A 13291-nucleotide genomic window follows, 5' to 3' on the forward strand; every position below is an offset into this window, starting at 1 on the left:
CAGTCTGTTTTTTTTTTCATTTAATAAAACATTCTAGACTTTTTTAATCATATGAGCACGCTTAAAATTTTATTCTACAAAAACTGGCGGATGAAGCAAAAAATTTTTTTTTCAATTTCCTTTTTCCTATTTTCTGAATCAAGTGAGTTATCACATGAAAAAAGTGGCTACTAAGTGGCTAAGAAACAAATTTTAACTTTCAGGTCTATTTAAAATACTGTCAAAAAGAAGAAAAGAAAAACTAAAGGAGCCCTGGAGCAGAGAACAAAATGTCCAGCTCCAGGTAAAATATAGCTCCGGAGCACTTAGGCTCAGGGCACTTACTCCAGCTCTGGGTCCCTGATTTTCGCATATATTTACATAATAAGAATACTGTAAAAGCAATTATTTTCGTAAGCTGAAAACGTCCCAAACTTTATATGAACATTACAGAGTGTTGAAAAATCAACCATGAAAAAATATTTGATGATGCTTAAAACTACCAGATTACAACAGTCTTGTGAAAATTTAAACCTCTTTAAATAATTGCTTTTACAGTATGTAATATTGTTGCTATTCAGTAAATACATTTATATTTATAAAAGACTCGTAAAAAGTGGCAATTAATATTCTCTTTCTTAATTTGCATTAAATCTTTCCTCAAAAGCAAATATTCCGGTCAAAATCCATTGCAGTTACACAACATTAACACAATTGATTCCCTAAGAGAGCTATTTTTATTTTGATTTGCGAAAGCCGAAGAGGTCACAAAATAGCGTTTCGAACAAGAAATCATACTGCTTGTATATACCTGCACTTAAGACCTCTTCACTGGAAGATCTCTTTGTTACTTTACATGCGATTGGAGTGCAGGAATCGGCAGAATTTCTTCTTTTGGAGATCCGGGGCGGTAGTACAATCTTCTCCTTCTCCAAAGGAGGAACCTGACGAGCAGAAGAGATACGACGAACGCAGAGGGACATGATAGTGATCATTATAATTGCTTCAATAACCATGAGGCATACATGAGTCTCTACCATCTAAAAAGTAATTCAAATTAAGTTAGTGATCAAGCCACAAATGTTACATCCGTTACAAATACAGGGTATCCCAAAACGACTGCATTAACTCTGCACAGCTAGATTCCTCCTTGGGAGTACATAAAAACTGCCCAAAGAAGCGTTCCTGTACAATCCATAGTTTATAAGAAAAATAAGAAAAACAAAGTATGACATCACCGCTAGTGCAAGAAAAAACACTTTATTGAACGTATCAACAACAGTATTTGCATATCTTTCCAGATGATAATGTTTAAAACATCATTACACATATTTGTTGTTATACGTAATGTACGTATACTGTTGTTGAATGTTCAATAAAAGGTTTTTCCATGCACCGACAGCAACGTCATACTTTCTTTTTTGTATTTTTCTCGAAAAAATATGCATTGTAAAGGAACGCCAACAAGGAATCTAACTGTGCAGAGTTTATGTGGTCGTTTTGGGACACCCTTTATATATGTACTTACAAGAATAAATTTTTTGGTAAAATGAATATGTATAGTGACTATTTCAGTATTTAAATCTAGTTTCAAAACACAATGGTTTTATATGTTTACTGTGAAGTAGTTGTTATACTTAATCCAACACTTAAAATTAATTAGTTTAAATCTTTGCAATTATGCAAAAGTTGAAAGTAATTGACAAAAATCCATAGAGTACAGTAGAGTAGGTATTCAAACTTTGTGGCAATCCAAAAGTCTTCTTAATCTAAAATCAGAAGCAGGGAGGGGGGGATAAAAGACAACATAGAAACTCTAGAATAAAAAACATGTGTTTCAGATGCTAAGGCTGGCACATGATGCTGCAACTGTCCGTAAAAAAGGATGCCAATGGCAGTTTTCATGATGGCTATGCATTGCCCAACTTTATAAAATAAACTGCTTAATCATGTTATATTTACGTAATTGTTTGTTATATGTAATTTAAGCTTATTTTTAATATAATTTGGCTTAACCTGAAAAGGACCTGCTTCCAATCATTTTGAGTTATCAGAACTACTTTAGTTATAAATAAAAAAGTAATCAGTAATACCAAATTTGTAAACTAGCATGAGGTTGCGATTTTGTTTCATAAAATAAAGTTTCATTCAAAACTTAAATAAATAATAAAAAAATCAGAGGAAATTTTTAAGTTATTATGTTTTATTTATTAAGTTAGTTCACTTACTATGACTTTTTCAGTTTTAATGCCCAAATTTCTTAGGAAACTTCATTGAAATAAAATTAAAGCAAAATAAGAATGGGAAAATTATACAAATCTGTAAGGTGCTGACTATTCAAGCTCAAGAATGGTGGAAAAGAGAATTGATAGCACAGCCTGAATTTTATCATAAAGTGATCAATGATAAAATGTGACTTAAGTTATGCTAATCAATATTTCTAAACAAAGGAGATATTGCCCCCTGTTCACCAAACTGTGAATTGCAAATAGTTCCATTCAGATGGCTTTGTGATTTGAACTTGCCACTCTCATTCACTACACATGAACTCATAATAATAAATTCTGGTCAGTAAATTTTTTTCGTCCTTGCCAATCATGGATCAAAAATTGCTTAAAATATTGTGCCAAAATCCCAAGTATCAAAATATTTCCCACCATTGGGGCCTACATTAACTTATAATGGTTTTGTTGAATAAATGCAAAAATATTATTCAATACATTTGCACAACAATGCTACTCTAGTAGTATTTCAACTCTTGCATATTTGTTTAAACATCAATACAGATTAGAAAATTTTGCTTGATGCTTATATGTCCCAGCGTTTCAACAATTTTCATTTGGCTACTGTCATGCCACCATTAGGTTTTAATATATTTTAGAAAAAGACAACATAACTACCACTGAAATGCTAATTTGTTTGCAAAATAAAACTACCTCTCGAAAAGCAGATGTTCTCTCGTTTAATAGAAATTCAACTGTTTCAGATAGATTCGTAACTTGCAATTGTAAAGTATTCAGTATCTCTTGCTGTTTAAAATCCTGGAAGATACAAAAGTAAAAAAATTAATTTAAATTTCCAAAACATTACAAGTAAAAACAATAACAATTTTTGATTTTGATATAATTTTCGTTCAGAATGTTACTTTCTTGTGATATTAAAAAAATGATAACAAAATTATTTTTAACTTTGAAGCATATAATGAAAACAAAGAGTAAAAACTATACCTAGTCTTAATATTTTGTTTTTCTTTTTTGCCAACATTTTTAAAATGATTCTTGAAATTGATTCCCAATTTCTGAATTTGTGATACTTTAGATGTGAGACTTACATTCAGGCACAGAATACTAAAAAAAAACTTTCAAAATGTAAAACACTTAACTCCTTATTTTAAAGGTTTGTCACAGAATTCAGATGAGAATCACAATAAGAAAAGCAACAAAACATTAAAGTAAATATATTTGCAAGCATATTTCATAATACTTTTTAAAAATATTCTTCTCGGAAGATAATTTTTATCTGGAGAACTAAGTAATAAAAAATTAAAAATGCTTCAATCCAATCAAAGCTAAATTGATAAAATTAGACACACAAAGGAACACAATACAGTATGTGAAATGTTGAAGGCATAGGAACAACAGCTTTAAAATTAAAACTTAAACCTGGATTGGTTAGCTTATAAATCAGTCAGAATGAACATTTAAATAATACAAAATAAGTTTGGAATTACAGAAACACTGAAGTTTAATAAATAAAGGAAATTTTAATACAAGCAAATGCTGTCAAATACTAATTTTCAGTTTTATTTATTCAGATGTCTAGTTATTCGAAACATGGGAAATAAATGGCAAGTTCTTACAGTATGTACTCCACTACCCAGTGGCAGAAACGCTGCCACAGCGATGATGTCATGGACAGTTCTGTCCCCGCTATAAAAAAAAGTTGTCAGCAAAAAAAAGGTACAGGGAGAGAATGATTGCTGCACACATGTGATTGTTCTTGTTCACCTGTCTGCCACACTTTTTTAAAAAAAGTCAGCACATTTCTATGATGCAAGGGATAAATAAATGAGTACCTGGACGACCGAGCCTCGCTCGGCTTTAAAAGACTTATTTTTTGTCAAATGGTGTTTGTTTAAGGTTCAATACTTTTCCAAATATACTTGAAAAGCTTCATGTTAACGAAATAATATGTACTCGACCTTCTTATAATACTAAAGTACCAAACAAAGAAGATTCTGAATGTAATTAAATCAACATTTTGCTTTAAACTATCTGTTATGTTTGTTTCCACTATACAATTTTCTTGTCAGTAATGAAAATATTTTGACCTTAGTTTTGCTATGGTGATATCAGTTTTTAACCAAATACTTCCTTTCATACTATGATGCGTTTCACGATTTTATCCCAATCGAGATTTTCTTTTTGAATAAGTACTTTTAGTTTTTACGCCAGAAAATGCTACATACAGCATGATATCCATCAACACTGATGATCCACAAACCATTCCAACAAATGATACAGGGGCGCCGACTTGGAAAAATTATTGGGGAGGCCGGATGTCACCGGGGTCTAGGGAGTATGTTAAAGCACAGAGCCCCCCCCCCTCCCCCCCCCCCGAAAAAGATTCAGATTTTAGTGCCTTGAAAATGCCAACTTACATATTTTCTGGTGTGTATAATTTATACAAACAATATGTGACATGGCGTTTTCAAAGTAAAACAATCTAAAAATTGGTACACAAATTTTCTGCTTCAATTAGATCATGTCACTTGCCTTAAGTAAGGGACAATTTTACAGTTCCATTTTGTAGAGGGCCGTGCAGTGCCGTAGCTAGGCTACAGCACTATACAAGGTAGTGCACTTGACTTGCATGGAAAGGCACTCCCAGTGGCACCGATTTATAACAACTATTGGGGGAGGGTGCCATAACGGGGGCCTTGCCAGGGGATATTTTCTAAATTTGAGATAAAAAAATAGTGAGTTTTAAAGTTTTTTAAGCATTTTAGAGTCATATGATCAGCATTAGAAACCCAAAAACTCGACTCTCGGTAAATCGACACTCTGAGAAACTCCACAAGCGGACACATTTTTTGGCTTTGAAAAAAAAACAAAAAACAGGCAGCATGGTATTTTCGTTAAAAACTAGTTTAATTTACAGTAATAATTATGCTTTTAATCTATTACAAAGCAGTGAATATATAGCTCTGAAAAGATTGAAATGATATTTAAATAAATCTAAACAATCATTAAAAGAATAAAGCATAAAAGATTGTTGTCGCACTTTGATTACTATAAGTGAAATAACTAATTTAAGCTTGCTTTGATTAAGGCTCAGAGTTCATTAAATAAAAATAATGTCTCAAAATTAATGCTTTAATACACTGTAAAAAAATTCCGAAACGTTACTGATTATTTCCATGTAACGTTTCAGGATTTCAATGGTTTTTATATACTTCCTGGAAAAATCAAGTATCACTCAAAAAGTTTTCTGAATTGCTACAAGTTGCACGACTGCCGACTTCTCACTTGTGTGAAAAATAGTTTTCGCTAACAGTTTTAAAATTAACTGAGCGGATTTAAAAAGCGTATCGGCATCAGCTCAATTACGGTCTGTCTATGCTGGTTAAACTCCCAAAAGGTGCGAATAAGTATAGACTACATTACTTTGCAAGAATTGCAGGCGAGTAAAATTCTCGTTACTTCCTTGTAATTCTGGCTTAGCTTTGGCCATGTTTGCAATAATGCTTATGGAATTTTCTTAGTAAATCGGGAGGCGGTGCCAAACTATTAAATTACACCCATCTATGTTTGCTCTAAAGTTCCGGAAACAAGCCTGGCTATAAATGGGAAGATTTCTGAATTTTCAGGAGGCTTCCCGGATAATTTCAGGAAGGTTACTGAATATTAGCGGAAAACGTTCCTGGTTTTTGCAAGATATGTTACTGGCAGAAATTGGGCACATCAGCTGCCCATTATTTTTCAGGAACGTTTCTGAATCCTTTTTACAGTGTAGAGTTAAAAAGTTAATACAGATTACTTTATTAACTCTAATAATAGAAGAAATCATTTAATGTACAAATAACCCTGATATATATTTTCCAGATCAGCAACAATTAGATGAGACCGCCGCCGGCGACAGATATTACTCGAAGGTTCACACACTGGGACAAATTCTATGAGTGCTCTCAGCACCGTAACACTATCATTATTCACACCATTCGTTTTCAATTAACCTGCTTACTACCGCAATAGTTATTTGTTTTAGCTCATTACTGAATGCATTTTGCTATGTAACTATCTTCAAACTAAGAAAGTAAAAAATACCAACATAATTTTGTGATTTTAGAAACCATAATATGGCAAATAATGTTCTTAAATTATTAAGGGGGCTCTGCCCCCCAAAACAAACTATTGAGGGGGCTCGGGCCCCCTCAAGCCCTATGGAGTCGGCGCCACTGAAATGATAACAACTGTCTTAACAAAAAATAAACAATCTCAAGACATACACTTCTTCGAAATAAAATTTAGATGCATGATTTAAAAAACATAATAAACTATTTGAAGTGTAAAAAGGAAATACATAAATAAAGTAAAATAAGATGGTCAAGCAATAGTTTCACTTAAAAAAGAAAAAAAGCCTTACATCGACTTACATAATGCTTTTGAATTTGTTTTCAGCCAAGTGTGCTTGAAATTAGCCAAAGTGGCCAATATCAGCCAAGCCTGGCAACCCTAAGCAAGTATAAAATTTTAAAGTGAGAAGAGACAAATTTTCATCGTTATGGTTGCAAATCGTCTGCCTGATGCCTCAACTCACAGTTTACTTCAAGGCTTAACTCAATTTGACTTTATATTAAAAAACTGTTTTTTGTAAAAAATCACGTTTTTACAGAAAAAACACTGATGTAGATGAACTTAGAATGCAAAACTACAATTAAATGCAAAATTTCAACCAAATCGTTAGAGCCGTCTCCGAGATAAGAAATATATCTTAATATATAAAAATCAATGTCCTGAGATAATATATATACATATATATATACATATATATATATATATATCAACGCACAGCCGAAACCGCTGAAGCTTCAGACTTGAAATTTGGCAGGCATGTCCGCATGATTACGAAAGTAACCACTAAGAAAGGATTTTTCGAAATCTCAATTAGTTCGGGAGAAATTAATTAAAACCTCTTAATTTCTGAGAAATTAAAACCTGTCATTGAATTCAAATCCATTATTTTCGAAGGCTTTCCTCCATTCAAATCATTATTCAGTACTTCATCTCAACTTTTGGTCGATAGCGAACTATAAATTTGATATTGTTTTTGTTTCTCACGTGGTTCTTCGAGGCTTTTCTCAAGTCAAATCATAATGTTTCTGTCTATTGCTTTCATTTCTTCAAAACTAGAAACGAAGTTTTTAAGAACATCATCACAGGCGAACTATCCTTTTGAATTTAGAAGAGTACAGTTTCCTGTTAAAGTTTGCTTTGCAATAACCATTAATAAATCACCAGGACAGACATTAAAAGTAGCAGGGACCAATTTAAGAGAAGACTTTTTTTCACATGGCCAATGTTATGTAGCTTTCTCCAAAGTCAGTTCATCAAGCAGCTTAATAATTTTAGCACCAGAAAAAAAAAAAAACTAAAAATGTTGTATACAAAGAAGTTCTTGCTTAAACATAGGTATATCAATAAAATGTGGATGGCCTGTGTTTGCAAAGATAATCAATACTTTAAAAGGATCGTTAATAACAGTTAAAGATCGGTTAAGGACAAAGGCATATATGTAAGGAGTTCAGGGGCCACGGGATCCTCCCCAAATTAGAAAAAGTTATAGGTAATAAGTAATTATTATACGGGATTTTCGAAACTAGGTGCACCAAGCACTGTTAACCCCTGCTAATTCCATTACCCGAGCAATGCCGGGTACGGGAATGCTAGTATATATATATACCCACAAGAATTGCTCGTTTAAAGTTATAAGATAACTAACATAGTGAATAATTTTGCTTGTTTGTTTTATATCGTTAGCAGAGGTGTTATAAAGTTCTCTAAAAATGCAGCATAATAACTCCCTCCCTCTCCCACTAATGACTTAAAAATAAACAAAAAAGGCATTTATCAGCGAATTGAAGTGTGATCACTTTGAAAAGCTTTAAAATTATCGCCATTTAATGTCTGGTGTTAAACCTTGACAAATCCTTTTCTTTTTTTGTCACGACTCCGAATTTTCGGCGAACATGACAGTGATATTGATAATCTTCATCATGCAGACCTGTTAAATGGTAATTCAAAAATTATTTTACTTTAATAAACTTTTTTATTCACTATTATACTTTTAATGCTTTCATTTTGAAAAATGTAATCTGATGCAATACGACAATCGAACTTATACTCTTTTTCTTCAACCAAAATTTGCTTTATATGGAGGCAAATAAATGAAAAGTCTATTAAAACCATCATTTCAAGATTTTAAAATGAAATTCAGTTTTTATTTATGAGTCAAAAATTTAAATGCTGAATAGATAGTTTAATTTTAGCTTTGCTGCAACTGTTTCGAAAGATATTAATGATCAGTTTATCATAAGCTTCTAAAATGCAATTCTAAGATAATTTAAAAAAAATAATTCTGTTATGATCCATTTTTATACTTTTGGAGCCTTAACTTTGAGAATTGCGATCTCTTTGCATCCACTTTGAAAACCGAATTTTTCTACTTTTTGATGTTTAGTATGCTTTGTTATGAGCTAAACTAATAAATTCTCCTTTTATTTTTATTGAAATCATGAAATTTAAAAGTTTTAAACAAAATTCTGAGATTTTTTTTACAGTTTCAAAGAAGTGCTCAACCACTGCTTGAATTTTATTTTTTTGTTTCAATTTTTGAACGGAAATTAATATTATTAACGGAAAAAAGAACAAATATCACAAAAACACCCACTTCGAAATTTCGTTTTACAATCCCCCCCCCCCCCCTCCTCACACAAAATAGTTTGATTTTTCAAAAAAATGAATTGATTTTTCACAAAAAGATGGACTCTGAAAAATCCTGGACAGACCCCAGTTCAATAGCCAACGCATGTTTGCAAATGTCAGGTGCAAACCAAAGACAGGGGGTGGGGGGTCATCAGATTGCACCATTAAAACTTATAGGAAGAGATAATTTGAGAAAGATTTTGCTCTCAGTTTGGAGGGTGGTCTCGTTCTTGTGAGGGGACTACTTCAAGGAATTTAGGGAGGTGGGCCATCGTCTTTGGGGGGGGGGGGTTATCTCATGCCTTATTTTTAAAAAAAAGACTTATTTTTATTGAAACCACGCTCGAAATTTTGCAGATAGATTATGAAGTTCTAAAAGCTTGTTGCAGACAGCTACAAAACTTTCTGCCACTTGGCTCCACTCTAAAATAAAAACTTCCCATAAAAAGGTAAAAATATAAAAGGGCACACTATAATTAATCTTACTGCAAGAGTCTTATAAAAACATGAGAATGAGGGATAATTCACATAGGACTAGTTTATAAACAAGGCAGTAGGGATGTAAGTTTCAAAATTAAAAACTTGGAGATAATCAGTACAAATGGTAGAAGAATCTCTCCTCTGTTAGGGCAAGAGATTGTACTAGTAGCTCTGGTGGGGGCCGAAGTGCTGCAATATAACATGGTTTAGAAAAAAAATTCAATGAAAGCCTACCTAGGATCTGAAATTTAAACGTGTTTAAAACTTGAAACTTGAAATATTCACTTAAATCCATTTGCTTCTCACTGTCTAAAATAATGTTTCTTTTCAAAAAACAATGTCCATTTCATTTAACTGATGTACTTATCTCAACCACTTTTGTCTTGGGGGGAAAATATACAATTAAGCTCAAAAAATCTGTTAAATGCAAACAAACTTACTTTTTCTGCAGCTTTTCTAGCAGTATCGTTTAATGTCCCAATGGTGCGATTAAATGCACGCTGCATTTCTTCCATCTGACGACGATACCGTTGACTGAGCTCTTGCAAATACTGGCTGCTGAGTGACATGTTTATTTCTAGTGCCTTGATGCGGTTGCTCATTCGCATGAAGACCGATTCTTTCTGGCCGGCAGTTGCGCCAGCCGAGAATATGGCTGGCTCTACTTTCCCTTGCAATTCGTTCCGCACCTCGGAAAGCCTGTCGTCCGGTGGCTTAGTGCCGGGCGGCACTTCGGTTGCAGAAATGATGTCTCCCATGATCATGTCATCTGGAGAAGCAGAAGTGGATTCTGACAGAAATTCGTTAAGTTGTTGCTGTTCAGAGTCTGTAAGTTCAGCAATGGAGGAGAAATCGTTGACAGTGACGCTCGAGGTTGGGACTGTCTCTGTACTCTTATCCGCACTATCTGTTTTCGTAGGAATGGCGGCGGTTGGTTTACCTATCACCTCTGATTTAATTTCTACAGACAGCACAGACCTTTCAAAAGTCTCATTGCCGGGTTTCGAGCTATCATTGGGCATTTCATCAAATATGGTATGAACAGGCTGAATGGACGAGTCTAATCTAGTTTTATCAGACAGTGTAGATATATTAAGTACTTGCTCCACCACGTTAGTCGCATTGACAGTGGTATGCTTGTCCGACTGGTTGATGGAACCGAGAGTACTATTGATAATTATTTCGAGTGAAGAATCTTTTTCGGTTCTTACTGGCATGATTTGGGGAGGTGGGCTTTTTGTAGGTGATGTGACAAAAGAATCAATTGAGGCAGGTATATCTCTTTGCTCAGGCAATTCATGCGCAGCTACAAGTGGATGTTCCTTGAACCAGTCACAAAGGGCTTGAAACACAACTGGTCCCAGAACGGCTTGGAAGAATCGGCACTGCGGCTGAGCCGAAGAATAATAGCGTATTTTTGATGACAGACACTGATCACAGCGATGGAGAAGGCGAAACATAGTATGATGTACTGATGACGAAGGAACAATAAATTTAGGTAATGAAGAGGCGTCACTTTCGACTCCAGCAGAAGCATCTTCGCATGTTTCTTCAGCCGAATCGATTAATCTAAATAGGAAGAGGGGAAAATAGCGATTGCTTTAAGAAGCCTCATAGATAAAACAAACAAAAGTTAATCATTCATAATCTTCTAGTTTCAAAAACACAACATCATGGAAATAAAAGCAGCACAGCCACAGAGTCAATTCCAACCCCATTTCTTGAATCAAGAACTTCTACGGAATACAAGTTATTTTCTTGAAAAAAAAAATTGCTAAAGTTTAGCATACCTTTAAGTTTTTATCCTAATGTTAAGTTTATGTTCTGCATGTGATTTGAAGTAAAAAATAAATAAGTTTTATTTTCTATATTCCTAGCTAAATGCCAGTGGCAATCAGCTGATCCCTTTGTGTCACTCACCTGCTAATGTGATTCACATTTTCATCCCAGATAGCCAAATTTAATCATTACTCTGTTCCTAGCAAAAGATAAACGTTTTCAGCTGGCATTATTATTAAATAACAGAAAAAAAATCTTGCCATAACAGTTCTCACAGTAATTTTTTTTTTTAAATGTTGCATGTTTTATTTATTGAGTGCACTAAAAATGCCCATTACATTCAAAGATTCAGGCCATCTGTAAACTATTAGATTATTTTTTTCCCACTACTTGGTCCATGGTAAAAAATTAAATGAATTCATTTGTGGCAAACTTTAAGCAGAATTAAAAAGTCAAAAAAAAAAGTTTTATTTATGTGGTTAAATACATGGAAAAGGAAAGGTTGCTCACAATAAAAATTTAAAAGCATAAATGTTTTTTTAAATAAATTTAAAATTGTCCAGACAAAACTTTAAAATGTCTGCTTTGATGCACACGTTCGAGCAGTCAACTCATTTAAATCTTAAAAGAAAAAAATTGGTCCTTGTTTAAAGTCTTATAAAATAATAAATGCTTAGAATTTATTTTTTATATAAATTAATATACATACTTGCAATGCTTTGTTTCCGATATATTTTGCTGATCTGCACTGGTATCATTTTTGCTTTCTGAAAATAACAAAAAAAGCTATAATAACTAGTTTAAGAAACAATTCATGTCATGCACAATTGTGTTTATTAATCATTTTGAAAAATTATTAAACTCACACGACAAAAAAAAAATATTTTTTTGTATAAAATTATTATTGTAAGTGACCAATGACTTGATAGATACCCAAGGCACTGCATGCTCAATCGATTTGTATAAATGAGACATTTTTAAGAAAAAATTTTGCCCTTTACTCTTGGGATTTTAAACTTTGGCTTTCAACACTGATATATTCCAATATAAGGAACCACTATGTTTCACAAGTAATCAAATTTCTAAAACATTTTTTTTTTACTTGAAAAATAATGATTTGTACACATTGATACAAATTATTACTTTTTATATACAAAAAAACTTGTAAGTTAGTTGATATTCCATATTATGATGCACAATAGTTCCTTTTGTTTGAATATAGCAATGTTAAAAGACAAAATTTTAAATCTTAGGAATAAAGTGCAAAATTATTTACATAAAGCTATCTCATTTGTGTCATGGATTGAGTATGCCCGATGAAATCCTAATATCATTTTCCAAAATTTATGTCTTGCAGTTAGAGTTCAACAGCCAATTTCTTTTCATTCTACAATTTTATCATTACTACGGAACCATTTTCAAAAAAAATTTTACTTCAATATATTTCTTAGTTCAAAAAATGTAGAAAAAAAAATATGTACAGTTGTTCAAACTAAAAACTTTATCAATGTTAGAAAATGCACAATAAAGGTATACTTTATAGATAAACTATTTATGAATAAATTTTTCTCAATCTTAATGGCAAACAACTCTTTACACTGAGTCACATTGCAAATTTAACTTTTACCACAATAATAATTAATTACTTGTAATTCATAAATAACCTTGTTTACTACAAAAAAAATCACGTACTGAAATTCACTTTTCAAAACTTGAAATTCAAACAATATCATGTTTTCCAAAGCTTTTATCCAATTTGAAATGTTTTAATCTTTTAGTTTAAATATCATCAAATATTTCAATAAGATAACACAGGGTCGTTCAAAATGAATGGGACAATGACTGCATTTGCGGTGATTGGCTCATTTTTCTAATGCAAACGAACCTCATTAATCCCGACTAATAGGAGATCCAGGTCCTCAAATTAATGAAAGAGGAAGTGTGAATTAAATAAAATGAATTATTAATTGAGCTAAGGTACATAAACTATTGCTCACAGAAAAAAACGTATTTTGAATTTAAAAGAATCAAATATGAAACTACATGAGAGAGAATTACAAAATACAGCC

The 13291-nt window shown here is 32.6% G+C and overlaps 1 protein-coding gene across 3 annotated transcripts in view; it reads right to left on the minus strand.

Moving 5' to 3' along the window:
* Positions 1 to 13291, minus strand: part of LOC129216207 (SUN domain-containing ossification factor-like) — a 109114-nt gene that overhangs the window by 2969 nt on the left and 92854 nt on the right. For all 3 annotated transcript variants that reach the window (XM_054850393.1, XM_054850394.1, XM_054850395.1), the window contains exons 11-14: positions 11932 to 11989; positions 9884 to 11012; positions 2916 to 3020; positions 791 to 1019 (exon numbers count right to left, since the gene is read on the minus strand). In XM_054850393.1, the coding sequence (XP_054706368.1) occupies positions 791 to 1019; positions 2916 to 3020; positions 9884 to 11012; positions 11932 to 11989 (1521 nt within the window). The remainder of the gene's footprint in view (positions 1 to 790; positions 1020 to 2915; positions 3021 to 9883; positions 11013 to 11931; positions 11990 to 13291) is intronic.

This window comes from Uloborus diversus, chromosome 2 (genome assembly GCF_026930045.1).
Source record: "Uloborus diversus isolate 005 chromosome 2, Udiv.v.3.1, whole genome shotgun sequence".
NCBI classification, from domain to species: Eukaryota; Metazoa; Arthropoda; class Arachnida; order Araneae; family Uloboridae; genus Uloborus; species Uloborus diversus.